Source organism: Urocitellus parryii, chromosome 9 (genome assembly GCF_045843805.1).
Source record: "Urocitellus parryii isolate mUroPar1 chromosome 9, mUroPar1.hap1, whole genome shotgun sequence".
NCBI classification, from domain to species: Eukaryota; Metazoa; Chordata; class Mammalia; order Rodentia; family Sciuridae; genus Urocitellus; species Urocitellus parryii.
The window spans coordinates 16,320,619-16,347,550 of NC_135539.1; the positions used below are offsets into that span (position 1 = coordinate 16,320,619).

The 26,932-nt window shown below is 43.0% G+C and overlaps 1 protein-coding gene and 1 pseudogene across 1 annotated transcript; one reads left to right on the top strand and one right to left on the bottom strand.

The window, feature by feature from the left end:
- The first annotated feature begins 141 nt into the window (after positions 1-141).
- Dctn5 (dynactin subunit 5) lies at positions 142-26,453 on the top strand. The gene is made up of 6 exons (XM_026392160.2): positions 142-297; positions 1,227-1,295; positions 13,297-13,415; positions 15,819-15,930; positions 22,419-22,521; positions 25,191-26,453. Exons 1-6 carry the CDS (start codon positions 250-252, stop codon positions 25,286-25,288), a joined length of 549 nt encoding a protein of 182 aa, XP_026247945.1. The 5' UTR covers positions 142-249; the 3' UTR covers positions 25,289-26,453.
- Positions 8,775-10,950, bottom strand: LOC144256931 (general transcription factor 3C polypeptide 4 pseudogene; annotated as a pseudogene).
- Positions 26,454-26,932: the final 479 nt, after the last annotated feature.

A 26,932-nucleotide genomic window follows, 5' to 3' on the forward strand; every position in this document is an offset into this window, starting at 1 on the left:
TCAGCTGGCCCACGCGAGCTCAGCGCGCGCCCTCAATTCCGGCCAATAAAAACACACCTCTCGGCCTGCGCGTGCGCAACCCGGGATTGCCGAGCAACACCGCGGGGTCGTCTAGAGGAGAGCCGAGCTGTCGATGAGACCCGAGTCCCCAGGAGAGCGGAAGTGGAGGAGCAGCCGGAAGTAGCCGGAATCTCTGACTGACCGCCGGGCTTTGACGCGCTCCGGAGGTGCCCAGAGGCGGTGGCGGCCATGGAGTTGGGCGAGCTCCTCTACAACAAGTCCGAGTACATCGAGACGGTACGCTGTTCGGACATCTGCCCTCCGCTTCCTAAGACTGGATCCCTTTGAGGCCTGGCGGGCAGTCGCATCCTATCCCTGCCCCACCCACCCTGGGTCTCTTTGGCAGTTCGTCGCTTGTTACCTAGTGTCGCTTCGGGTGTCATCTGATTCTGTTATTTAGTCTGTGCATGGCTGGTTTGGGCCGTGTGCATTGATTCTATTCTTTATGGTCAACACATGATATGTCTTTGAAATGCTGGTGACAGAGCAAGTGACCATGTGACTGTTATTTTGGTTTTCGGTGCTTTCTGATAAAGCTCTATGATAATGGCAAAGTCGTTATCCTCGTTATATGATTCTAAAACTGAAGTATGAAATTGGGACTCGAATCCTCCTTTCTGTCTGATGTCACTAAGCTACAGAAGTACTGATTATTGATCCATTCGCTGAATCTTTAGGTAGCTAATCCATTCTAGCTTTTTTGGTACCCTGAATTTTCATTCCATTTTAGACTGCACTCCATACTGTGCAATATGAGCCTTTTCCTTTCTTGCTTTCTTTTATTGTTGAGACAGGGGTCACACTATGTTGCCCAGGCTGGTCCAGGACTCCTCAATTCAAGCAATCCTCCTGCCTCAGTCTCCCAAGTATCTGGGACTATAGGCACAGGTCACCGTGCCCCACTCCAGTGAGTTTACTTGATGGAATCTGTGAGCCCAGAAACCCTCTCAGTTTCCTCACTCTGGGTGGTCTGGTTTTGTTTGGTACCCGGGACAGAACCTTGCCGATGGTCTTCATCACTGAGCTACACACCTAATCCTCCCCCCTTTTTGACACAGCTAAGCTGGCCTGGAATTTTCAATCCTCCTTTCTCAATCTCTTGGGTGTCTGGGATTACAGGTTTTCACTATTGCAGCTGGCTTACCCCATTTTATGTTTCCTTTTAGGCATCTGGGAACAAAGTTAGTCGCCAGTCAGTGTTGTGTGGAAGCCAGAACATCGTTCTCAATGGCAAGGTAAGGGACAAAGCCTGCTCCAGGATGTACACCTTGCTTTCTTTCCACTGATTATCATGTTAGCAAGATAGACAAAATGTTGCAACATCTCCTGTTTATTGTTGTACATTTTCAGTTCTCTTTTTTTCTCCAGATTTGATTTTTTAAATTTTTCAAAATATATGTATTTTTTGTTTGTAGACGGAATTTATTTTTTATGTGGTGTTGAGGATCAAACCCAGTGCCCCACATGAGAAGTGAACACTCTACCACTGAGCTGCAACCCCAGGCCCCAGATTTGACTTTATTGAATGCAAAAAAGTTTCAGTAAAAGAAAGCAACAGAAAACCCTTTTTCTTTTATGCCAGAAAATAATACAGTGGTACTCAGAATCAAAATTATTGTACAATATTGTAGTGTGCCCTAAACCACTGGACACAAAACATAAATAGGCAATAAAACATTTTAAGGTAGAAACTAAAGTAAAACTTGCCAAATTATCTGATTAATGATAATTAATAGTTGAATGTTAACTGAAACATAAAATTAATGTTTTTAATGTCTGTGAAATGCTGGTGACAGAGCAAGTGACCATGTTACTTGCTGTTTCAAAATAAAAAGGGCTCACCTCACATGTGCGAGGCCCTGGGTTCAATCCTCAGCACCACATAAAAATTAAAAAAAAAAAAATGTAGATCTGAAAAAGAATATACTCTTTAAAAAGTTAATGTGAGAAATAGGAAAGATATTAAAATATGAGAAAAATGCAAAGTAGAATCTGAAAGTCTTGTAATCTTGTAATCTAAATAGATTGAATTAGCAAAGGGATTAGTATAAACCTAGGAAGAGTATTAGAACATTTCAAAACCAGAGAAAATACCAGAAGATACATGGAAGCTTCACAGACTCTGAAGTCCATAGTTAATTTCTTGTCATCTGAGACACACAGACTTTTGCTGTTGTTTTTATTTTTTTCATACTGGAAATTGAACCCGGGGATGCAGTTTTATCACTGGCCACATCCCCAGCCCTTTTTATTTTGAAACAGGGTCTTTTGAAACAGTTGCTTTGGGCTTCACTAAATTGCTGAGGCTGGTCTTGAACTTGCAATCTTTCTACCTCAGCCTGCTAAGTCACTGGGATTACAGCCATTGTGCCCCTCATGAGCCACACAGTATTGAAATTTACTTCCCTTTAAATGTTGCATCTGTAACTTCCAGAGGAAAAAAAAGTTGAGAATATAAGCTTAACTATAACTAAGAAATCACAAGTATGTTCAGTAGAAACACAATTAATGTCTGTGAATTGCTGACGACAGAGCAAGTGACCATGTTACTTGCTGTTTCAAAATAAAAACCCACTATATTATGAGATTTAATGGAAAATAAATAGAGTTAGTAATTCCTGCTTAGACATACTGTTCCTGCAGAGAATTAGAAAATTCAGCTTACTCCCTCTGACTCATTAGCAAATGTGTGAAGGTTTTTTGGAAATCTCTAAGCTAATTCTGAAGCATTTTCTTTTACTGTAGGGAAGAATTATTTTCTTGTGATGAAATAGATATTAAAAAATAGCCATCCTAACTATTTTTATTATTTATTTATTTTGCTGTGCTGGGAATCAAAACCAGGGCCTCATGCATGCTAGTCAAGTACTCTACCACTGAGCTTAACTACCTTTCATTCTTAGCCCCATTTTATTTATTTTTAAGTATATAATTAATGAATATAATTAATTATATTCATGATGTTGTACAATCCCATCATCATTATCTATTTCCAAAACTTTTTTTTTATCTCCCCAGATAGAAACTCTGCACCCTTTAAGGACTAACTCCCCATTCTTCCCACTCCCCAGTCTTTGGTAACCTCAGTATACTCCATCTACTTTCTTTCTTTCTTTTTTTTTTTTAATGTGGGGATTGAATTGAGTCTCACATATGCTAAACATGAGGTTTACTACTGAACTGTTGCCCCCTAGCCACTTAGTCTACTTTTTGTCTCTAAGAATTTCCCTGTTCTAGATAATTCATATGATAGAATCCTTTTGGACTGGATTATTTCACTTAGCATAATCTTTTCAAGGTTTATCTATGTTGTATCACCTCAGAATCTTTTCCCTTTTCATATCTGAATAATATTCCATTGAGTGTATATTCCACATTTTGTTTATCCATTTGTCTCTGGGTGACACTGGGTTGTTTCTCCCTTTTGGCTGTTGTGAATAATGCTGCAGTAAATATTGGTGTACAAGTATCTGTTTGAGACCTAGCTTCAGCTGTTTGGGGTGTGTATCTAGGAGAGGAATTGCAAGGTCAAGGGTGATTCTATGTTTAATTTTTTGAGAAATTTCTTAACTGCTTTTCACAGTGGCTGTACCATCTTACATTCCTACCACCAATGTACAGGATTCTGATTTCTCCACGCACGTCCTCACCAGCACTTGTTATTTTCTGGTTTTTGAATGATAGCCATTCCATTGGGTAGGAGGTAGTATCTCATTTTGGTTTTGTGTTTCCCATATGATTACTGATGTTGAATGTATTTTCATGTGCTCATTGGCCATTTGTATATTTTTTTTTAGGGAAAAGTCTGTTCGGTCCTTTGCTCATTTAAAAAATTGTGTTGTTGGGGCTGGGGTTGTGGCTCAGTAGTAGAGTGCTCGTCTAGCATGTGTGAGGCCCTGGGTTCGATCTTGCACCAAATAAAAATAAGTAAACAAAATAAAGGTATTGTGTCCTAAAAACCCAAATATTTAAAAAAAAAAATTTGTCTTGTTTTTTTGTTGTTGAATTGTAGGAGTTTTCTTTATATTTGTGTCCTTGACAATGTCCTTTGATAAAAGTCTTAACATTTTTTTTTTTCTTTTTGGTGGGGGGGAGTAGTGGGGATTGAACTCAAAGGTACTGAACCACATCCCCCCCACTTTTTTTTTTTTTTTTTGGTGCTGGGGATTGAACCCAGGGCCTTGTGTATGCAACCTAGTGTGCTCTACCACTGAGCTACATTCCTAACCCTTTCTAGTTTCCTTATTTTGAGACAGAATCTCACTAAGTTATAGGGGCTGGACTTAAATCTGCAGTCTTTCTGCCTCAGTCTCCTGAGTCTTGGGATTGCAGGCATGGGCCACTGTACCAGATAGTCTTGGCACTCTTCTAGAAAATCTGTTGGTCATAGAGTTTGAGTTTGTTTCTAGATTTCTTCAATTTTTTGTGGTCAGTCTATATGTCTATTCTTAGTACTACATTGTTTTAGTTGCTGTAAGCTTGTAATAAGTTTTTGTTTTTAAATTTTCTATATTATATTTTAACCAGGAATTAAAAGTCCTGCAACTTGATTGTTTTGGCTATGGAGGTACCCTTTTTGTGTATGTGTGTGTGTGTGGTGCTGTGGATCAAACCCAGGACCTTGTGCATGCGAGAAGCGAGGCAAACACTCTACCAGCTGAGCTATATCCCCAGGGCCCCTCTTTAAAAAAAAAAAAAAAAAAAGATATTTTATTTGGTAATTTTTTTTGCCATACACAAAAGAGTATGTGTGACATCATGTCACAAAACGTAAGAATTGCCCAGTGTGTTAAATTTTTAATTTTTAATTGTGCCTTTAATTCTAGTGGCTTGGGAAGTTGAGGCAGGAGGATTGAAAGTTCAAGACCAGCCTCAGCAACTTAGTGAGGCTCAAGTAACTTAGTGAGACTCTGTCTCAAAATAAAAAGTCAAAAGGGCTGAGGGTGTGCCAGTGGTAGAGTGCCCTGGGTTCAATCCCTGATACCAAAAAAAAAAAAAAAAAAAAAAATCTACACCTATGAATCTACCACCCAAATGAAGAAATGAAACATAATCAAAGTATAATCATGCGTGCTAACATTTTGTTCCCCCCATCTCTTTCTTCTGCCTCCCTCCAAAAGGAAACTGCTATCCTGAATTTTCTGACTTACTAAATTATATTGATATTATATTAAAGAAATTGACCACATACATATTTGTCCTTAAATAATACATATTGTTTAACTTTATTAGGTTTCCTATGACTTACATTTTTTATACTCAGTTATAATAATGATTGTAGGAAACACTGAAATCACATGAAGTACCTACCATAGTTCTCAGCTTCCATTTGTAAGATTCATTGGTGTGTGCATTTTCATACTGTGTTCAGTTCCACTTAATCAGTCTCCTGTTGGTGAATAGTTACATTGTTACTAATTTTTGCTTTTGTAAACAATCCATTCATATTTCCAGCCTCTCTCCATTTCAGAACTTTGTCAAGTATATTTTTTTGTGGGGAGGTACCAGGGATTGAACATTGAGGGACACTGCCCACTGAGCCACATCCCCAGCCCTATTTTGTATTTTGTTTAAAGACAGGGTCTCAGAGAGTTGCTTAGCTCCTCACTGTTGCTGAGGCTGGCTTTGAACCTGTGATCCTCCTGTCTCAGCCTCCTGAGTTGCTGGGATTACTGGTGTGTGCAACTGTGCCCGGCATGTCTGTTTTCCTTTATATCAGATGTGATAGAGCCTGCAGGGTGAGAGAATGGTCACTTGGGTGAAGAGTATAGAGTGTGAACAGTGGAAAGTGAGGCAGGCCAGTGTCAGTGGTGGAGGCTTGCCCAGCATGTGTGAAGCCCTGGTTTCAATCCCCAGCACCACAAAAACAAATACCAAAATAAAATAGTAGGGAGAAGTAGGGCCTGGTGAGTTGGAGGCTTGAATGATAGCCATCCCATTCAGCTGAATCTCAGCTGAAGCTGAGGTTACTGTTCCGGAGCTTCTGATTTTTTTCCCAAAAGACATTGGAAATCGGAAATCTGAGTGTTTTAAATGAAATGTCCCATTAATCAAATAACAACATCTAATTTAAAAGATTTTTTTAAAAATGTTGTGTCGACCAGATAAAACAGATTTGCAGGTGCAGTACTTAAACTTCCAACTTGCTACTTCTGCCTTTTCTACTGTTTATTTTAATAAACTGTTTGTTTTGATATCACTTTCTTCTCTGTAGATCCTTATATCCACCTGCTTTCATTTGAACATCATCTTGTGCCCCCCCCCCCTTGGTAGCAGAGATTGACCCCTCCCCACTCTGTCTGTCTCTTTGGTAGCAGAGATTGAACCCAGGAGTGCTTACTCACTGTGCCACACCCCCAGCCTTTTTATTTTTAATTTTGAGACAGGGTCTCACTAAGTTGCTTAGAGCCTCCTTCAGTTGCTGAGGCTGGCTTTGAACTTGCAATTCTCCTGTCTCAGCCTGCTGAGCTGCTGGGATCACAGGTGTGTGCCACCTTGCCTGGCTTTGCTTCTATTTTGAACCTGATGTCTAGTTCTCATTTCACTCCTTGTGAGAAATCAGGAATTGAGTCCCTCTTGCCAACTTTCTTTTACCACTTGTGATATAGTTTACTTACCTTTTTGTGCATATTTTAATAGATTATTATTTCATTTTTAAATTTTTATTTATTTATTTATTTTTTGACCTTTAAATCTTCCTTTTTATTTAAAAAAAGTCAGGTGTAAATATACATATAATTCAAAGCCAAGCACAAAGTTTAGTAGCATGGCGTTGGGTAAACATAAAATATATGTCACTATACACAACACAGACTCATTTTTATATACAGTCTTATTTTCGTACAAACAAGCTTGATATTCACTTTCATATATCAAAGTACAAATCTGAGTCAAAGCCTTGAAAAAGACATAATTCATTGACATTTTGCATTTAATTTTGCATTAGTACCCCAGAGAGAGAGAAAGGGAGTGGGGGGGGGCAGAGCGAGCGCTCTCCGTGAACCTACGACCCTCATGTCAGCTGGCTGAGAGGGCAAGGACCCAGATCTGCCGCAGCCACTCACACTGCCGTCCTGGCCGCCTCCCAGAACCTGTTTCTGTGTGAGATTAACAGGGATTTGGGATGAGAATCAGAGCGCTGAGGGTTTTCTCCAACCCACGTACAGAACTTCCACCAGGCTGCCACACTGTGACAATTTCATGGGAGAGCGACACCTTTTCCCCATCTCAAGTCTTTCTTGAGAAGAACGAACAAGTCCTCGGAGGTTGCTGGGGGCCTCGACCTGGGTGTCCTCTCTCTGGAGCCACAGACGAGCCCCCCACCCACAGTCAGGAATGTGGGACAGGGAGCAGCAGGGACAGACGCCTCCACACCAGAGGGGCAGAAGCCATGGAAACCCCATTCCTCTGCTAGACTGGCCCGTGGCCACCGTACCATGGAACACAGCACAGCAGCAGACGTGAAGCTGCGCCCTCTCCCAAGACAACCTGGCCAGCGCCTCCTGATACTGCCTGTTGCTGGGCGGGTGGGCGCTGTGGGACAACAACAAAGAACAAAAAACAACAAAAAACCTCACAAAATAAGAGTGAAGAGTTCGTATTTTGAGTTCCCATCTGACCTTCCAGAGCTATGTACTACTTCAAAGTGCAGTCCAGTTAATCAGCACTGATCCCTAGGGCACTTACTCTAAAAACCTAGGAACACTGTGATTCCAGAATGTCTATTAAGCGCAATTAATAGAGACATGAACCGTGACATCTCTTCAGACTACAAATACCGATATTCCAAACTCCAAGGAGCTCTGCAGAGCAGGAATCCCAGGCTCTGCTCAACTCGCTGCACACATCTATGGCACTAGAGCTCTCACTGCCCTGTCTCCAGAACTCCCTGGACAGACTCCTCCTCAGTCACCATCCAGCAATGTTGACATTAAAAATACTTAAGTTCCAATTTTCCAAAGAAGAAAGCATTTTTCCTCTTTGCACAGCATCTCAACCCAGGTTGCACAGATGGGTGAAGCAGGCACTGTCACCCTCACATATGTTAAGGAGCAGGATCAGCAAATCTGATGATACGGAGACGATCAGAAACACATTACAACTGTTGGCTTCGAACAGTCACCTGATCGTGTGATACATTAAAACTGATTCAGTCTTGGCTTTAACTTCTTAAAAATATAGAATTTTAAAGGAAAATGTTATCCATATGCATGAGAAACCAGAGTCAACTGGACACAGATCTGCAGCTATGCACCGGGAGCAAAACATCAGCCCACACATTGTTTTAATACTTTTAATATCTGTTGGTGCATGGAATGCACGGACCAGGCTATTCAAGCCCTCTAGAGCCATGGGCCGCCTCAGACCAAAAAAGGATAAGACCTAACTCAGCCCAGAAGGCCCTCACATGATTCTCTACCAGAGACCACCAGGTTCCTAGATTCCATAGGACAATTTTTTGTTCAAACTGTTTTCATCAAGACACTTGAAAGTAAACGTTCCTCATTGGGTAAGGAGCTGGGGGACCACGTTCATCTCAAAATGACACCAAGCCTTCAGTCACTTGAAAGGTATCTTTTAGTCCTGGAAATGGTGTGCGCTGCCCTCCCAGAGAGGCCCTGGCGACGGTTAGGAAGAGCACCTCTCCACGCAGTCGGCTTCCTCCAGCGCATGGCTTCCCATGCTCTGGAATGCTCCACAGCTCACGCCCTTCTGCCCTCCACTACTGCATTCAGAAGACAGGAGAATCACAGAAAGGACAGGGGCTCTGCAGCAACCTCTTAATCCAGTCAGGATCTTCTGGGGCTGGGTGCTGAGCGATGCTGTCATGGAGCAAACACCGTCTGTATATCAAGCTCTGGCAGGACTGGTAGGTTAAGAAGCACCGGAGCCAGATGTGCCCATTAGAGCAGACGGCCTGCTTGCGATCTGTGAACGGCAAGATCTCTTTACACAAGCTGCAGTGTTCAGGGAAAGTCTGTTTATTCATCTTCTTTGAGATGTGTCCGATCAGCACCCGAGCCGTTCTGTCCTCGTACTCTTCATCAGACATTAGAAAGTTGCAGAGCCCTCTGGTGGGGATGCTGGTGTTCTCTGTGATCCAGGTGTGCAGGTATACTTCCCCCAGGACGCGCTTCATGTGCTCCCTGGTCAGGTGCATCTCCACAGCCTCGATCTTCCCTTGGATCTCAAGGAGCTTCTCCTCCACTGCCTCGTGTCCTCCACCGTCTCCCGATGGGGGCAGTGAGTCGTCTGTGGGCTCCTCTGCTTCGCCCTCTCTGCTCCTCTCTTGCAGGCCTGGCTTAGTCACCTGCCTGGAAGAGGTGCTTTCTTCTTGCTGCTCATCCTCTGCATTGCCCATTCCAGGAGAGTCAACGATCAAGATTTTTGAGTCTTCATGGGCAGGTTTCCATAAGGCTTCTGAAGGAGTTTTCTGCATTGACTGGTATAAAATCCTCAGGAGAAAAAGCTTAAAATGCCAAAAATAGGTGACTCCACTGCTTTCGATCTTTTTTTCCAAAGCTTCACGTAAAAACTGAGGGATATGTTTATCTTTTAAAATTTTCCAGCGTACTAGGTCTATTAAATCCACCTGCTTAAAGAGGTTCTGCACTGAAGTCTCCAGGAGCTGAGCAGCTGCCTCCTCAAAGGTTTTGAGAGTAACGAACTGGACCTGATAATTTTTGTTGACAGGATGAAGGCCATTGACCATGCCCTCAGTTGTGATGATGGCCAGATACGCACCACACGGGCTCACTGCTATCCCATGAGTCCTCACTGAGCCAAACACATCTGAGAGTTTAATTAACTGGTGCTCGAACTTTAATGCGACATCTGTGAAGATGGGAATCAACTGCCTCACCCTCCCATCGCTGGAACAAGTGTACACGGTTCCGTTCTGTTTGTCCGCAGTCATGGAGACAATGGGCAGGGAGTGAAGTCTGTGATGTGGGAATTGTGAACATTCAGACCTGCCTTAGAGATCAAAAGAAGACACCAAAACATGTAGGAGCCTCTTGCAGCCACCACCAGGCTGCAGCTGCACTTCTGGTAGGGGTGATAAAGCGGCACGCACTTAATGCTGTGCACAGGCAACTGGTCCATTTCTTTCCACAAGACAACAGGCTGCCTCAAGGTGAAGTAGCCCTTGACTGCTTTGAGATTGACAGGGAGAATTTTTACGGGTCCAAAAGCGCTCCCCACAATAAGGCCACTCATTTTCCGATTATTGTGCTCATATTCCCACCAGAATAAAACACTAGGGGAGCTGATTCCAGACTCGATCGTGTTGCATGAGGAGATGGACTCCTTTCCTACAAAGGGCAGCTGAAATTGCCACACGGCAATGTTACCGTTCTCAAAGAGGACAGCCAGGAGCACACTGCCCACGTCCCAGCACTCATTGTTGTGCCTGACCTGCTGAGTGGTGCAGATGCCCGACCACTCCATTCTGACTGGGGTCTGCATGCTGTGCCTCCTCTGAAATTCGGCAAAATCCCCGAGATTTCCCTCTGGAGCCTCATTTTTAGAGAGCCTGTAACTGGTCTCATAGAGACTCTCTCCGTAAATCTCAGTCAGATCAACCAGCTGGACCCACTGGAGTCCACCTGGACAGTCAGGAGATTGTCCATGGTCAGCGCTGCCAAGAGGACCTGCCATTTGCATCACAACCCATGGGAGACCAGCTGGTGCATTTGAACCCTCTCATTGGTGGCAAGGCCTTCCCCTCAGGGTTGAACACCCTGTCCAACATCAAAGTCTGGCTGATGGTGGGGTCTTTGGAGCTGGCAAATTTCTCCTTGCACTTAGCAACTTCTGATTTTGAGCCAACTTTGAGCAGGCAGCTGTTGAGAGGGGCGGGCACCGAGGTGCGGTGGATCACCAGGTCCTGGCCCAGGTTGTGCACGTCGCAGATGAGCTCCAGCACGGTGATGCGGGATGTGGACACCCACACGCGGTGGTCCTCCGACCAGGCCAGCGGCTCCAGGCCGCTCTCAGCTTACTGCAGCTTCACGGCCGGTTCCCGCCGAGTCACCATGAGGCGGAACGAGGCGCTGGGCCCGGGGCCTTCCCGTCCCCCTCGCCCTCCTTGTCCTCGGTCGGTGTGGCCCCATCGACTGCGGGGCCCCAACCAGGCCTTGTCATGTCCCCTCCCCGCAGAGGTCGCCGCCCCTCGGCCGCCCCGCCTCGCGGCCACCGCCCCCAGCCTCATTTTTTTATATAGCTGAACAGTGTTGTTATAGAACTTTTTAAGATATGTACAAAAGTAAGGAGAGCATATTGAATTCTCATGCATTTGTTCACCAGCTTCTACAGTTTGCAATATTCTTTTTTTTTAATATTTATTTGTTTCTTTATTTAGTTTTAGGTGGACACAATATTTTCATTTTATTTTTATGTGGTGCTGAGGATCGAACCCAGCGCCTAACGCATGCTAGGCAAGCGCTCCACCACTGAGCCATAACCACAGCCCCAGTTTGTAATATTCTTATGTTTGGGTTTCATCTCTATACTCACTAAATCCAGACCTTGTTTGACTAGGGTCAGGTTGAAGAGGCTGGAATATTTTAAAGCAAATTACAAACTGTTGAGCATTTTATTTGTAAGTGCTTTAATGTATACCACTAATATTTAAAGGCTTAAAAATGTGTAGAGTGCTACTATTGTAATTTTAAAATTAAAACCCCAACACTTTCCTATGATAGGTTGCACATCCTTAGTCTAAAAATCCCAAACCTCAAATCCTCTGAAATCTGAAACTTTTTGAATGTTTAAAAGAGATTGTGAACAGATTTCAGAGCTTTCAGATTTTGGATTTTCAAATTTCAGTGCTCAGCTGGTGAAGTCTGTGCAAATATTCCTAAATCCAAAACATTCACAACTCTTCTGGTCCCAAGCATTTAGATAAGAGATACCCAATCTGTGCCATCTAATCCTCAGCCCATGTTCAGTCTCTCCAGTATCTCAAGATAGCTTATTATTATATCTACAAGGGATTGTTTAATGTGGCCTTTATCCTATTCTCCCTCCAAATCATTGACTTCCTGTTTATATCTCCTTTCCTTATACATAGCTATTACCTTAAATAAGGCCCGTTATCTATTTTTGCCTTGATCTGTTCTAGTCATCTAAAGGGTCACTTTTCCTCCAATCTCACCTGTAGACTCCAGACTACTTCCAGAGTAATTCTTGTTTATTTGTTTTTTGGCAATGCTGGGGATTTTACCCAGGACCTTGTACATGCTGGGCAAGTACTCCACCACTAAGTTACATCCCCAGCCCCAGGGTAATATTTCTCAAATGAAAAGGGAGTTCTCTGAATTCTGTGTTTAAAAGTATTTCATCATGGGGCTGGGGATGTGGCTCAAGCGGTAGCGCACCTGCCTGGCATGCGTGCGGCCCGGGTTCGATCCTCAGCACCACATACAAACAAAGATGTTGTGTCCGCCAAATACTAAAAAATAAATATTAAAAATTCTATCTCTCTCTCCCTCTCTCTCACTCTCTCTTTAAAAAAAAAAAAAGTATTTCATCATTTCCTTATAGATTTCATCAGTCTCCTATGAAAAGCCTAAGCTTCTGTGTTCACACGTGGAATTCGGCATGGCTTGGTCCCTTGAGAATGTCTACTGTGTGCCAAATATGAAGCATTAATCCCCATAGGTTAGATTTCTAGGTGTGTTGTTCAGCCTCTCCACTCAATCTCAGGGGAAGCCAGATTTTACTCCATGCGTTGTAGCACTTAGTCTGAGTTCTGAAATTGGGAGCTGGGCAGGACTTCATTGGGTCCACCTCTGGGAGCATAAGTTGGAGGTAGTCAATAGTGTTGGGAGATAAGAAAAAAGTGGGAGCAGCCAGGACGATCACTGAGCAGGCAGCCAAGGCTTGGGCGGGGTGGGGTGGACCTTTGTGAATTCAGAAAGACAGGTGCACGTGCCCTCCTGTAGGCATTCTCAATAAACGTTGAGTTCACTGAGTCCTGTTCATGGTGGACTAGGGCAAAGTTTGTGATATACTGGGAATATCCCAGTGTCATTCTGCAGTCAGTGTTGTAAGAATCCTTACTGCTTGTGACAGAACATTTGATGCAGTAGATCATAGCATAACTCTCAGTGCCCTGGTTTTTTGTTTGTTTGTTTTGGCTTAGTTTGGTTTTGTTTTTTCGAATTGTTAGGTTTTGCATTTTATTGTTTTAGGTTATGTTGGTAATTTTTTTAAATGTGCTTTGTTTTATAGACCATCATAATGAATGACTGTATCATCCGAGGGGATCTGGCAAACGTAAGAGTTGGACGCCATTGTGTTGTGAAAAGTCGTAGTGTCATAAGGCCACCATTCAAGAAATTCAGCAAAGGGTATGTCATTGAATTATCTTGGTTCAGTCTTGGGCAAGATGCTGGTGGTGATGGTGTTCTTGTGTTGAGTTATGGTGTGGGGAGCAGGTCTGTCCTATTTGGGGCACTGAGTAAGAGTTTGCTGTAATGAACACATCTCTTGTGGTCGTGATTTTAATTTGGCTGATGCTAACCAATTCCAGAAACAAAATCCACTTAAGCTGGCAAAGCAAAGAATGTTGTGCTTTAACATACAGAGGCGTATTTGACAGGACCTAAGAGTCTTCTACCTAAGAGGAGAAAAAGGAGCCAGGCCTCACAAGGGCCTAGAGCCTGCGGCTGGAAAGCCAGCAGCAGTCAGCACACCTGTCCTATCTCTCCTCTCTGTCTTCAAGATGATGCTGTGTGTTCTTTTCTGTCCTCTCTCTCCATCCCCACTTTCTTCTCTGTCTGATTGGCTGCATCTGGCCCATTGGCTCTTGGAGACTACCATACTGCCTCAACCCCTTGCTTATCACTTCTCTTTTTAAGCTCCCAACATGTGTCAACTAGAGATCTTACATCTTATTTCTAAATTCCTGGGATAAAGATGGTGGTTAGCTCAGTTTGAGTGAAGTACCTACCCCTGGTCCAAATAGCTGAGGGTGGGGCAAAATTAGGATTGACCTGATCCCTCAGTAGGATTAAGGACAGTCCAAGAAAGGACCTAGACAGAACAGAAAGACCAACCAGGGTGTGGTGTTCTCTTTGCATCTCTCCTCCGTGGCTAATTGCTTTCCTGATTCTGACTTATGGCACCACCTATATTTCATCCAGTAACTCAGCCTGCATTTATTGAGCACCATTCCTATACCAGCCATTGGGTTATAAAGCTGATTATATAAAGATAGATAAAATAGAGTTTCTGCCTCAAAGTTCTCAAAATCTAGAGGTAGAAACAATTATATAAACAACTACTATATAATACGATATTAGAATGTGATAGCTGTCATATAATGTGATGCTCTGTCACAGGTGGCAGAAGTTAGAGAAGGAAAGAGAAAGGAGCACCTACCTTAACAGTAACACCTAGGAGTAGGTCCTGCAGGAGTAAACCCATATTTCCTATAATGACATTGAACTCTGGGCTCCACACAGGAATTGGGTTAAGGAGCCATTATAAATCATTCACGTGAAAATATTCACCCATTAGCTCAGAATGAACTAAGGGTGGGGGGCAGGGTAAGAGGACCAGAAAGCTCTGTGGTTTCCTTTTGGGGACTCCTATGGTGACTGCTGCTCTGCTAAAGTTTGATGAGATCAAGGATTTCCTTGTTGCACAGGGGTAAGGACTAAAAATAATAATGAATTAACAAAGATTTAAATGAATTGTGAGTCATGGAGGATAGCTACTAGCTCTTGACAAAATTTTTCTGACAATGTGACACAGGGCTGGAAAAGGCCAGTAAGCAGATAGCTACTTTATATCCGTTCTGGGCCAAGTATTTAAAATATGATCCCATAATATGATCACAGATCATGGTTAATGACACTTGAGGAATCCTGGCAAATGGGAATGAGGTCGGAATTCTAGACAGAGCCTGCTGACTGCCATTCCTCCTTCAGGTCTTGGCTCAACTGTTACTTTCAATTCAGCTTTCCCCAACCACTGGTTGGGCAAAGTTATATACTTTTCCTTGTTACATATTCTCAGAACTTGGTATTGTGTCTCTGTAGCACTTACACAGTTGTAACTAATTATTTGTTTAGTCAGTTACTTCAGTCTTACTTATTCTCTTGACTGTAAACTCCTCATGGACAGGATTGTGTCTTTTGCTTACCATATATCCTCACTATCTGGCACATAATAGGCACTGAGTAAATATGGTGATTTTAAGAATCTTGGAGATTAAAAGTTATAGTGCATGAACCTGATATCAGTTCCTTGAAACATAGGGCAGATTACTAAAAACGTCATCAGCGGCCATTGTCAAAGGAAGCAGAAATGAGTGAACATTCATTTTTATTTGGTGCCTGCTCTTATTTTTTTCCACATTTTTTATTGGTGCCTTATAGTTGTACAGAATGACGAGATTTGTTGTTACATATTTGTACCTGCACACAATATAACAATATAGGTTGCCCAGTACCAGTCCCCAGCGCTTTCCCCCTCCCTTCCTGTCTGCTCTTTTAACTTTGAGGATCTTGCTTCTTTTGCCATGCTGTTTCCTTACACATTTCTTTGGCCCAGTATTTCTGATCTTGAGTTACCAGTCTCACCTGCATTCGTCATCTTCAACATGGTAGAGTTTTATGGCCTGGGGATGCTTAGAACAGTCTCATGGGAGACACGATGAAGTTGAGGTTATGATCAGTAGTTCTATAAACCTTGAACCAAAGTACGTTGCCTTGACCTTTCTTTCTCATCTTCTTTTCCTTCTCTAGTGTTGCATTCTTTCCCTTACATATCGGGGACCATGTCTTTATCGAGGAAGATTGTGTGGTCAACGCAGCTCAGATTGGTTCTTACGTTCACGTTGGCAAGAACTGTGTGATTGTGAGTATGGTGACTCAGCTAATTAAGCAGCTTTGTCCCTCTGCCTCCATCCCTTAGGTCAGTGGGGGTCTGCTTCTGTGACCAAGCAGGATAGTAGTAGTTTCTAGTCTTCCCGAGGTTGGGTCTTCCTTACTGGATTTGGAATTTTTTCTAGGCATTAATAACAGTGGCTAACCTTATAGAACCTCTGACATAAGGTGTTAAACTCTTCCTTTAGTCACTCACTTAATTCTTTCAATCATCCAAGGGTGTTTAGGTACTGGTATTGTCCCTATTTGCAGATGAGAAGACCGAGGACCTGAGATGTTATAGTAAGTGGTAGATCTAGGATTTAAATGCAGCCATATGATTAGCTGTGCTGCCACATAATCTACTGGTTGCTTTAAAAATCAAGGAGCTTATGGCCTAGTGGGGGACAAGGGATCTGAAGGGCAGGTAGAAATTGGCACAGAAGATAAGGGGAGCTTGGACAGTCAAAAAAAGGGAATGACATGTAAAAGGGTTAGAGTCACCAGATGACATAATGACATAATGCTAGGGGACCTGCAGGTAGTGCAGGGTACAAATTGGCTCCCTGCTCAGCAGTACCTGTAGGTCCCTGGTCCACAGGGAGAATAAGTGTTGGTTGGTTTATTTCACCCAGCCAAGGTCTGGATTTCTTGCTATTTCATAGGTGAAAAACTTGATTTCTTTTGGGGATTCTAAGAACATAATTGGTGAGAATATTAATGACCAGAGCCTATCTGCCTTAATGTTTAGGGAAAATGTTTCCTACATTTTAGATGTATGTCTTAGAATAGATTCTAGGAAAACTGAAGACCATCTTCATGGTTTTTTGTTTGTTTTTTTTTGTTGTTTTGTTTTGTTTTTTTTTGATACTGGGGATTGAACTTGGGGGCACTTAACCACTGAGCCACATCCCCAGCCCAATTTTTTTTTTTATTGTTGGTCGTTCAAAACATTACATAGTTCTTAATATATCATATTTCACAGTTTGATTCAAGTGGGTTATGAACTCCCAATTTTACCCCGTATACAGATTACTGTATCACATCAGTTACACTTCCATTGATTGACATATTGCCATTCTAGTGTCTGATGTATTCTGCTGTCTCTCCTATTCTCAACTATCCCCACTCCCCTCCCCTCCCCTCCTCTCCCCTTTTCTCTCTCTACCCCCTCTACTGTAAATCATTTCTTCCACTTGTATTATTTTTCTCTTACCCCTCCTTTCCTCTTATATGTAATTTTGTATAACCCTGAGGATCACCTTCCATTTCCATGTGATTTCCCTTCTCACTCCCTTTCCCTCCCACCTCTTCGTCCCTACCCTGTCCTTGGTTACTCCCCTTATATCAAAGGAGTCATTTGGTATTTGTTTTTTAAAGATTGACTAGCTTCACTTAGCATAATCTGTTCTAATGCCATCCATTTCCCTCCAAATTCTATGATTTTGTCATTTTTTAATGCAGAGTAATACTCCATTGTGTATAAATGCCACATTTTTTTTATCCATTCATCTACTGAAGGGCATCTAGGTTGGTTCCACAGTCTTGCTATCCTGAATTGTGCTGCTATGAACATCAATGTAGCAGTGTCCCTGTAGCATGCTCTTATTAGGTCTTTAGGGAATAGACCGAGAAGGGGAATAGCTGGGTCAAATGGTGGTTCCATTCCCAGCTTTCCAAGAAATCTCCATACTGCTTTCCAAATTGCCCAGCCCTATTTTATGTAGAGACAGGGTCTCACTGAATTGCTTAGCACCTAGCTTTTGCTGAGGCTGGCTTTGAACTCGTGATCCTCCTGTCTCAGCCTCCCAAGCAGCTGGGATTACCGGTGTGTGCCACTGCACCCGGCCATCTTCATGTTTTTGTTTTTTTTTTTTTTTTTTTAAGAAAGAGTGAGAGAGAGAGTGAGAAAGAGGGAGAGAGAGAGAGAATTTTAATATTTATTTTTCAGTATTTGGCGGACACAGCATCTTTGTCTGTATGTGGTGCTGAGGATCGAACCCGGGCAGTACGCATGCCAGGCGAGCGCGCTACCACTTGAGCCACATCCCCAGCCCCATCTTCATGTTTTTGATGGTTGTTTCCCATGATATAGAGTCAGCTCTCTGCCCTGGATAAAATTCAAACTGTAAAGTTTCAAAAAAACAGAACAAAAACAAAAACAAAAAAAAACTTGCAAAAGCCAAAGTGGTGCATACCTGTAATCCCAGGGACTTTGAAAGCTGAGGCAGGAGGATCACAAGTTCAAGGCCAGCTGCTGTGACTTAGTGTTTCTCAAAATAAAAAGGTCTGGGGATGAACTGAGTATTAAAGTACACCTGGGCTCATTCCCCAGAACCAAAAGAAAAAAACCAACTGGTAGAAACCAGGCAGTTCAAACTGCAGAAGCCACGAGGGCCCAGCAAAGGGGGACAGTGCAATGGAGAACCATGTTCTGCAAAAAGCACCCCAGCCTGACCAGTGCAGATCCAGGGCATGGGTGTTTTGCCCAGCATTCATCTGCAGAGGAACTGCCCAGTGTGTGTGAGACACAGAAAGTCTTGGTTCAGCTTGACATTGAAAAAAGGTGGGAGATGGAGTTGATCTCCAAATAGGAGAGAGGAGAATGGGGACTGCTAGGGGGTGGGAAAGGGAGGGAGGGTGAGAGGAGAGAGGGTGGGTAATGCATCCTAAAATATAGTAAGGAATAAGTTCTTGTGTTCTGAATCACAATAAGGTGACTATAGTTTAAGATGACTTATTGTGTATTTTAGGAAGAACTTTTTTTTTTTTAAAGAGAGAGAGAGAGAGAGAATCTTTTTTTAATTTATTTTTTAGTTTTCGGAGGACACAACATCTTTGTTTGTATGTGATGCTGAGGATTGGACCCGGGCCACATGCATGCCAGGCGAGTGCGCTACCACTTGAGCCACATCCCCAGCCCTTTTAGGAAGAACTTGAAGAGAGAAGTTTGAAACCTCCACGTGTGTAAAGAAGTGATAGGAGCCCTGGGTGGTATGGTGGCACACACCTGTAACCCCAGAGACTTGGGAGCCTGAAGCAGGAGGATCGAAAGTTCAAGGCCAGCCTCAGCAATTTAGCAAGGCCCTAAGTAACTTAGCAAGACCCTGTCTCACATTAAAAAAAAAAAAAAGAGGGCTGGGGATATGGCTCAAGCGGTAGCGCGCTCGCCTGGCATGCGTGCGGCCCGGGTTCGATCCTCAGCACCACATACCAACAAAGATGTTGTGTCCACCGAGAACTAAAAAATAAATATTAAAAATTCTCTCTCTCTCTCTCTCCCCTCTCTCACTCTCTCTCAAAAAAAAAAATCTTTATTAAAAAAAAAAGACCCTTTTAAATTTTTAAAGGGGCTGGGGGATGTGCCTCAATGATTTAGTACCCTGAGTTCAAGTTCCAATAAATAAATAAATGAAAATATAAGGACTGGGGATGTATCTCAGTGGTAAAGCACCCCTGGGTTTATCCCCAGCACCGAAAAAAACAAACAAAAAAACCCCCCAAAGTAATGATAAGGAGGTAAAATGATTTAATTAGTCCACATTTATATACACAAAGTATCCTACTGTGCCCTATAAATATGTGGCTATAGTATAGAAATTACAAAGAAAAGTAAGAGTGAAAGGGTGATAATAAAATCTGTCCGCTCCACTCACCCTGTTTGCCAACAGCTAACATTCCAAGCCACAGCTAGATTTTTCTGATGTTTTCTTTGACAAAGTAAAAACATTACCATAGTGACCTAGTCCTGTCATCTGTCCTCTATTCCCAGAGCAAAGTGTCTGAAAGGTCAAGATGCAGATTCTGTTTCTAATGCTTAGGGAGTGCTAGGCTTATCGCCAGATGCTCTGCTTTTTGCACCACTTTACAGTATATCCGCTTATGGCCTAGTCATTGTTAATATCCGCAGACTTGCTTTGGCAGGTTCTTAGATAATCTCAGGAAAAAGATTGCTAGAATTCTAGAATCTCAGAGCAGTGGGAGCTCTTTTAGAGTCTAACTATCCGCATGACACACAGCTCCTTCCTGGAGTGTCCCTTGTGATATCTAACCATTGCTTTGATGTGTAAAACTATAGGTATTAATCAGAATTACTCAGATGCCTGAAGGAAAAATTTAACAAGCAGCAATAATAAGCACTGTTATTGTCCTGTGAGTGTTATATTTACTGTCTCTTATATTGACAACATTCCTGTAGGTTGGGTTTTACATTATTTCATGGGTGAGGAAACCAAGACTCAGAAATGCCTCAGAAGCTGTCACACGAGCAACATGGTTACAGCTCTTGATTCTTCCTTAGAAATTCTCCAGTGAAGAATAAAGAAGTGGTTCCCGCTGGGCATGGTGTTGCACGCCTGTAATCCCAGCTACTCAAGGGGCTGAGGCAGGAGAATTGCAAGTTCCAGACCAGTTTGTACAACATAGAGTACCTTCTCAAAATTTTTCAAAGGAAGAAAGAACTGGAATGTGGGTAGTATGCCCGAGATCCTGGGTTTAGTCCCCAGTGCTGCCAAAAAAAAAAAAAGTAGTTTAGCTTTTCAGCTGTTACCAGTCCAGTCATGCCTAAGAAGTACCTGCCTGTTTCATGTGGCTTCGAGAATACTTCTGAAGCCCAGTAAAGCATTATTTCTCTAAGTGGGCAGAGTGGCCAACTAGAGAACACAGCAGGTGCCTCAGGCCACCTGGTGGCTGGTGGCACACAGTGAAAAGATCCTTCCCACTGTTCAGGGCCCTTTTGTCATGGATCTCACTGTGGGACATACCGTGCTTTATGCAGTACATCTGTTCTTTTCCACTTAGCACCCCATGTGCTTAGTCTGAATTATTAGGAGCTTAGCCATGACAAAAGTCTTAGAATTAATGTTAATTTGGGATCATCAGGGGAGAGAGCCAGTTGCTATGTCTTTGAAATTGGCACTAGCAGATAAGTCACAGGAAATAACTTTCCAAGGAAGCGTGAAGAGCTATGCTTATAACTTGCTTTAGAGTTGAAGATGTTGCCAAGTATTGCCAATGCCACTGTCCCTCCGGATGGAGCAGCTTAATCAGCCACATAAGGAATTCAGACCTTGGAGCTTTAAAAAAAATTTGATTTGGATATTTAATAAATGGGAACTATTTGGACATGACCAAATCAAAGGTGTCTTTCATAATGTTTGATAAAATCTGAAGTCTGGATAGGTTAGCATTATCCTGGTATTTTTAAGATTTCCACACTCTCGGGCATTCCACTGTGTCAGATTTTCGAATGAGAACAGAAACGAGTTTATGTTCCTTGGTGAAGTAAACACAGCTTATGGGGAGAATGACTTTTATTCAGTAAGTAATCAAAGGTACAGCCTTGAACTGTATACACAAGCTGCTCTTATCCCACTAAACACCTGAGTCTCCTTCTTGCCCTCAAAATGCTGTGGATAATGGCAGAATTGAAAAATGTCAGCAATGGATAAAATGAAGCATAAAGTTCATCCCAAACACTCAGCTGTCACTTGCCCACGGGAGAACAAATGAAAGAATAACTTCCTGTACAAATGAGTTTGTCAAGACTTTTCCAGGAGGAATTGACAGAAGAGCACACAAACAAGCCTAAAACTGGTAGATGCAAAACCTAATGCATTAGCCTAATATAAATGAAGAATATAGAAGTAGATCCTAATTTTGTGCCCGGATGGTTCCAAGGGTTCAATTATTGATGCCAGGAGAATTAGTCCTCGAGCAGGTTCTTCTTTCATGGCAATAAGATGGCTGTTCTTGGCTTCCATCTGTCCACAGGAAGCCCCAGAGGAAAGCACCTCTACTCCCATTAGTCCCAGCTCAAGTGCTGAGGTTGAGGTTCACTGGACTTAGCTGCCTGATAGACCAGTTCCCTAATCAGTCATTGTCTTAGAACTTGGAGTTTGGCACGTGGGCTGAAGTGCATAAACTGAGATGGGAACAGGGTGGCTCCCAAAGAAAATATAGATTCTGTTATCAGGAGAAAAGGGAGCAAACAACAGATGCCCACCAAATCAAGTCAAAGAGAAAATTAAACAGAAGTCTTTTTTTTTAATGTTTATTAGTTATTGATGGACCTTTATTCATTTGTTTACATGTGATGCTGAGAATTGAACCCAGTGCCTCACACGTGCTAGGCAAGCACTCTACCACTGAGCCACAACCCCAGCTAAACAGAAGTTTTTGAAGACCAAAGTTTGCATAGTCTCTAATGCCTAGATGACATGCACTGTCCCTGGCATACAACTCTTCCCCCCAAATGTACACACACACACACACACACACACACACACACACACACACACTTCTTTCTTCTCAGGTCCCACGTAAAGCAGGCAATTGCAACTCACCCTCTTGTTCCTGTCCCTGGCTATTACACAATATCATGAATGGAGAAAATATAGAGTCACCTTCTACACAGCTGACTAGATAATCTTTACTGCCATTTCCTGACCTGTTTCCTAGTAATAAAAATTTTAATTTCAGGGGCGCAGATGTGTGTTGAAAGACTGCTGCAAAATTCTTGACAACACAGTGTTACCTCCAGAAACCGTGGTCCCACCATTCACCGTCTTCTCAGGCTGCCCAGGTAACCTTGGTGTTGATTATTTTTATTTTAACCTCTTTAAAGCTTAATTTTATTTTTCCATCCCAAAAGTAATGCGTGCAGTTTCTGTCTTTGATAATATGTTGACATAGCAAACTTAAAAATCTTCTAGTACCTCAAAATGCTATCTAAAATATGTCAAACTTTTCTTTCTTAAATGCATAATTGGGTTCACAAGAAAATAAGGAGATTGTCAAGGATGAAAAATGAAGAGAAAACTAAACCCAAGCTGTGAGATTACAGAGGTTGATGCTGTCTTCATAACAGGGAGGTCTAGGACATGATACTCAGGGTGGGCGAGGGGAGAAAGCCTTGGACCTATAATGCAGAGAGATCCTCCAATAACCTTGAAAGGGTTTCCTTCAGGCAAAGAGTAATATAGAACAAATCTGCCACCAGGACATGGAAAATACATTTCTTTTGTGGCCTGGACTCTGGCTGGAAAAAGAAGTTTCTTTTTAGAGAATTTTGACAATGGGCTTACTCTCACATTGGCTGGAAATTTGAATTTATACTTCTTGAATGGCTGAGAAATCCTAAAACTGAGAAGTTAGCCTAAAGCATGGTGTAAGACCAGTAATATTCTTGAGATGCCAGAGAGGAGCAATGCATGACCTCCTGAGCCCCTCATGAGCTCAAAGTTCCAAATTATAGACGTGAGGAAACAAAATCCCTGCTCATTCCAGAAAACTCTGAAGACACTGAAAAGCAGAAGGAAGAAGAAAACCCCCGGACACCTGCCACCCAAGACAATCTCTGTTCCCCATGTTGACTTGTGCAGTCACCAAGTCACGCAGCATATACAGAGACACATCACAGATTGGAAGATGCAATATGGTATGAAGAGAGACATGTGACAGTACTTGATACCTTCCACTGGGTGGTTTTAATTGCTTTTCCAATTAAAAAAAATCTCATCACTCAGATCATTGATTATGAATTTCAACGATGTACAAAATCATCACTCAGTTTCTCTGGGGAGGGCAGTTGGCCATTCTGTGTCACGCTTCTCTGCTTTTGCTGAGAAGAAACGAGACTTTTTTTTAGTAACTCTCTCCATATTGGAATCCCACTGTTTACCCAACATGCATCTGATCTGAGTTGAAAAGGATATTGGCAGAGAAAGATCTTAATCTTTTAAAACTTATTCAAGTTCCTTAGCACCAGCTTCTTATTGTCATTGAACTTTGATGACAGAAGACAGGGAAGCATTGGTTGGTACTTCAAATTTAAATAATAAACACTGGTTTTGAAATGCCCTACCACTGAACTACAGCCCAACCCATTTTATTTTATTTTACATTTTGAGACAGGGTCTCACCAAGTTGCCCAGGCTGGCCTTGAACTTTCGATCTGCTTGCCTCAGCCTCCAGAGTAGCTGGAATTACAGACATATGCTACCATATCCAGCTTCTCATGAAGGATTTCTGCATGGGAACTTAAAGGTCTCTGCATAAACGAGGAAACAGTCTTAGAGAGGGTGGGTTGGCCTCATGTCCAGGCTGATTAGTGGGGAAACCTTGACTGTCCCTTAAGACCCTTATAGAGATAGAGTTGGTTCTGTTTGCACTGTGTCAGGACTTCTCGTTTCTTTTATGTAGTTTCACAGATAAATGTCCACCATCTGGATACGCTGTTGGCTGTCTTCATCTTTCAATCCAGAGCCACAGGGTTGCAGGAAAACTGGCATGTTTTTGGAGAGCAGCACGTGATATAACCAAGTCATGGGACAAAATGAAAGGGAAATCAGCCAGAAAGGATGAGAGTCAGGAGCCAAGAACTCAGGTGCCTGCAGGAGCCAGATAGACAAAGCAAATGGTGGATGTCATAGCCTGTCAGCTGCTTCCTGCAGGCCTGATCAGATCATCTGATGTTGTATGAGGAGCTAAAAATTGGAATTTTGATGTGATATCTGTATGTTTTTGAAGAAAGACCGATTCTCCTTGCAAAGCCAGACTAGGCAACTTAGTGAGACTCTGTCTCAAAATAAAAAGGTCTAGGGATGTAGCTCAGTACGGAGTGACCCTGGTTTCAATCCCATTATTTAAAAAAAAAAAACAGAATAATAATAACAATAATTTAGATTATCATACCACAGGATATGAATGTTGAAAGTTTTGCTAGCTGTTTCTGAAGTGCCCTTTAAGACAGTTGTCTGAGTGTAGTGCCTGCAAGTTCCTGCCTGTGATTACTGTATGTCTTTCTGTGGAGGACCCTTCTGTGGTCCTCCCTTCCTCGATTTATCTATGTCTGCTGTCGTTGGGTTTGGGGTTTAGTTTCATTGCAGATAGGATAGTTTCTTACCTCAAGGACAAGAGTAAGGCTGGCTCAGTGGGAGTAACACCAGAATCCTGGGAGTGGGCAAGTCCTGGTCTGGAACAGCCTCTGAAATAATCAGCAATGCTCTAATTCTTGGGATCTTGCACTCATGTCCTATCTACATCTACCTGGGCCGATTCTTTGTTTGGAGAACTGTATAGTTGCTTCCATGCATTCACAAATTCATATCATTTAGAAGATATGATCAGTGGAATACTGTCAGTACTGAAGATTTGGAAAACCTAGTATTTAGATAAAATTGAAAGAAAGGTCTCCTGTAGGCTGTAGGCCTCCCTGGCTCCCCTTGGTTGACCAGGTCTCTCTTTCCTCAGGACTCTTCTCAGGGGAACTTCCAGAATGTACTCAAGAGCTAATGATTGACGTCACCAAGAGCTACTACCAGAAGTTTTTGCCCCTGACACAAGTCTAGTGTTTCTGCTTCATGTCTTGAATTTGGTTGAGCTCTAAGATGAACTTGGGGACGAAGTGAGCGTCAGCATCTCCAGGAGCTTGTGCGTGTTTGACACTTCCTCCTTTCTTTATTTTATTTTATTTTTTTAAATTGAGAATGTTTCAATACTTCACGGCTCTAAGCTCTTAAGAATTTAATAAGAGAACATCTGGAGGAGTCGGCTCCACATGCTGTCTCACACCTTATCTGTCAACCGTCACTTCATCCCATTATCTGTGGAACACAGAGTTGACCTTCCTAACTCTGCAACACTCCCGGCACCGTGGTCCCGTGGATGCTAGATCCAGGCTGAGAGGGGCCTACAGGGCACAGCACTCCCCCAGGGTAGAGGTAACAGGCAGGTGTGCCGCTCATGGCCACGCCCCCTCACGGCACCCCACTCAGAGGACACTCAGCTCTGTTGCTGCTGACGTGTTTGACCAGTGGCCACAATTGCTCATAATCCTGGAGAAAGTGTGACTTCTGAGCCCTGATTCCTGTTGTCTGTTGGTGGTTAGTGTGTCTCTTCCCCAAATTACTGTCCCGAGGTGGTTAATAAAAGACTTTCTAGCATTCTGTTCCAGGGCCTTTGGCTTTCCCTATAAGAGAAGTCCTTAGCACCCCACAGTTTGTATTTGCAAAGTTCCAGGTTTGAGTCTCCCATGTAAATGGATTAGTCAGGTAGTCACTCCTTGCCTCAAAGTATTTGTCTGATTTCATTGAAAACAAAGCATTTGTGAACACTTGCTCTCTGACCTAGAACCATTCAACCCACCCCGTATTTGCATAAAACCTCACAGGTCATATGTATGCATGAATGGCTCTTAAAATTGTCTGGTGGGCACAGAGCCCAAGGAGTGACGCGGCCAGCGGTATTCTTACCATCTCCTCTGGCCAGTCGCACCACCCTTCCTGGTCCTGCTCTGACTTCTTGGCTTAGAAAGGAGGTTTAGAGTGAGGAGCTGAGAAGGTTGGCCTCCTCAGGACTCTGGCCTGCTGAAGGTGAATGGGACAGATTGGCTCAGCCTGGAAGTCAGAACCCAGTAGGAGCCAGCTTGACCTATCTTCCAGTTGTGGGGTTTGCAGAAAGAGCCTTATGTAATCATCTCCGCTAATTCTATTAAAACTCCCTTCTGGTTTGTCATTTTTTGTGTGTTTGTGCATTAAAAGATGTACACATGGATGAGTTGTTTGAGGGTGAGCATGCTCCACTCCCAGCCATGGCTGCTGCTGTTCCCCAGGCTCTTCACCATGTGCCTGGTGTCAGGTCACCATCTTTCTATTCATTGGCTCACTTATTTCACAAAGTCCTGGACCCAAGAGATCCTCCTGCCTCAGCCTCTTGAGTAACTAGGACTGTAGGTGCACACTCTGCCTTGCTTATTTCTCATCAACTCTGTAAGGTGGATGTTATTCCCAGTTTACAGACAAGAAAACAACTCAGAGACGTTAGACAGTTTTGTCTAATCCATACAGGGAAGAAATGGCTGACGGCCGCATGTCTGTCTGGCTCCACAGCCTGCACTCCAGCTGTGCCCTGAAAGATGAGACAAACTTACCTTGAGCTTGTCTGCTGTGTGTCCTCTCTGATGCCAGCCAGCCATGATAAGTCCCATTTTTCCT

What these genes read in the sequence shown, in the direction of transcription:
- Dctn5 (XM_026392160.2), top strand. Translation starts at nt 250, where the DNA reads ATGGAGTTGGGCGAGCTCCTCTACAACAAGTCCGAGTACATCGAGACG. An exon ending in ACATCGTTCTCAATGGCAAG is followed by an intron (nt 1,296 to 13,296) that starts GTAAGGGACAAA and finishes TTTGTTTTATAG; the next exon opens with ACCATCATAATGAATGACTG. An exon ending in CGTCTTCTCAGGCTGCCCAG is followed by an intron (nt 22,522 to 25,190) that starts GTAACCTTGGTG and finishes CTCTTTCCTCAG; the next exon opens with GACTCTTCTCAGGGGAACTT.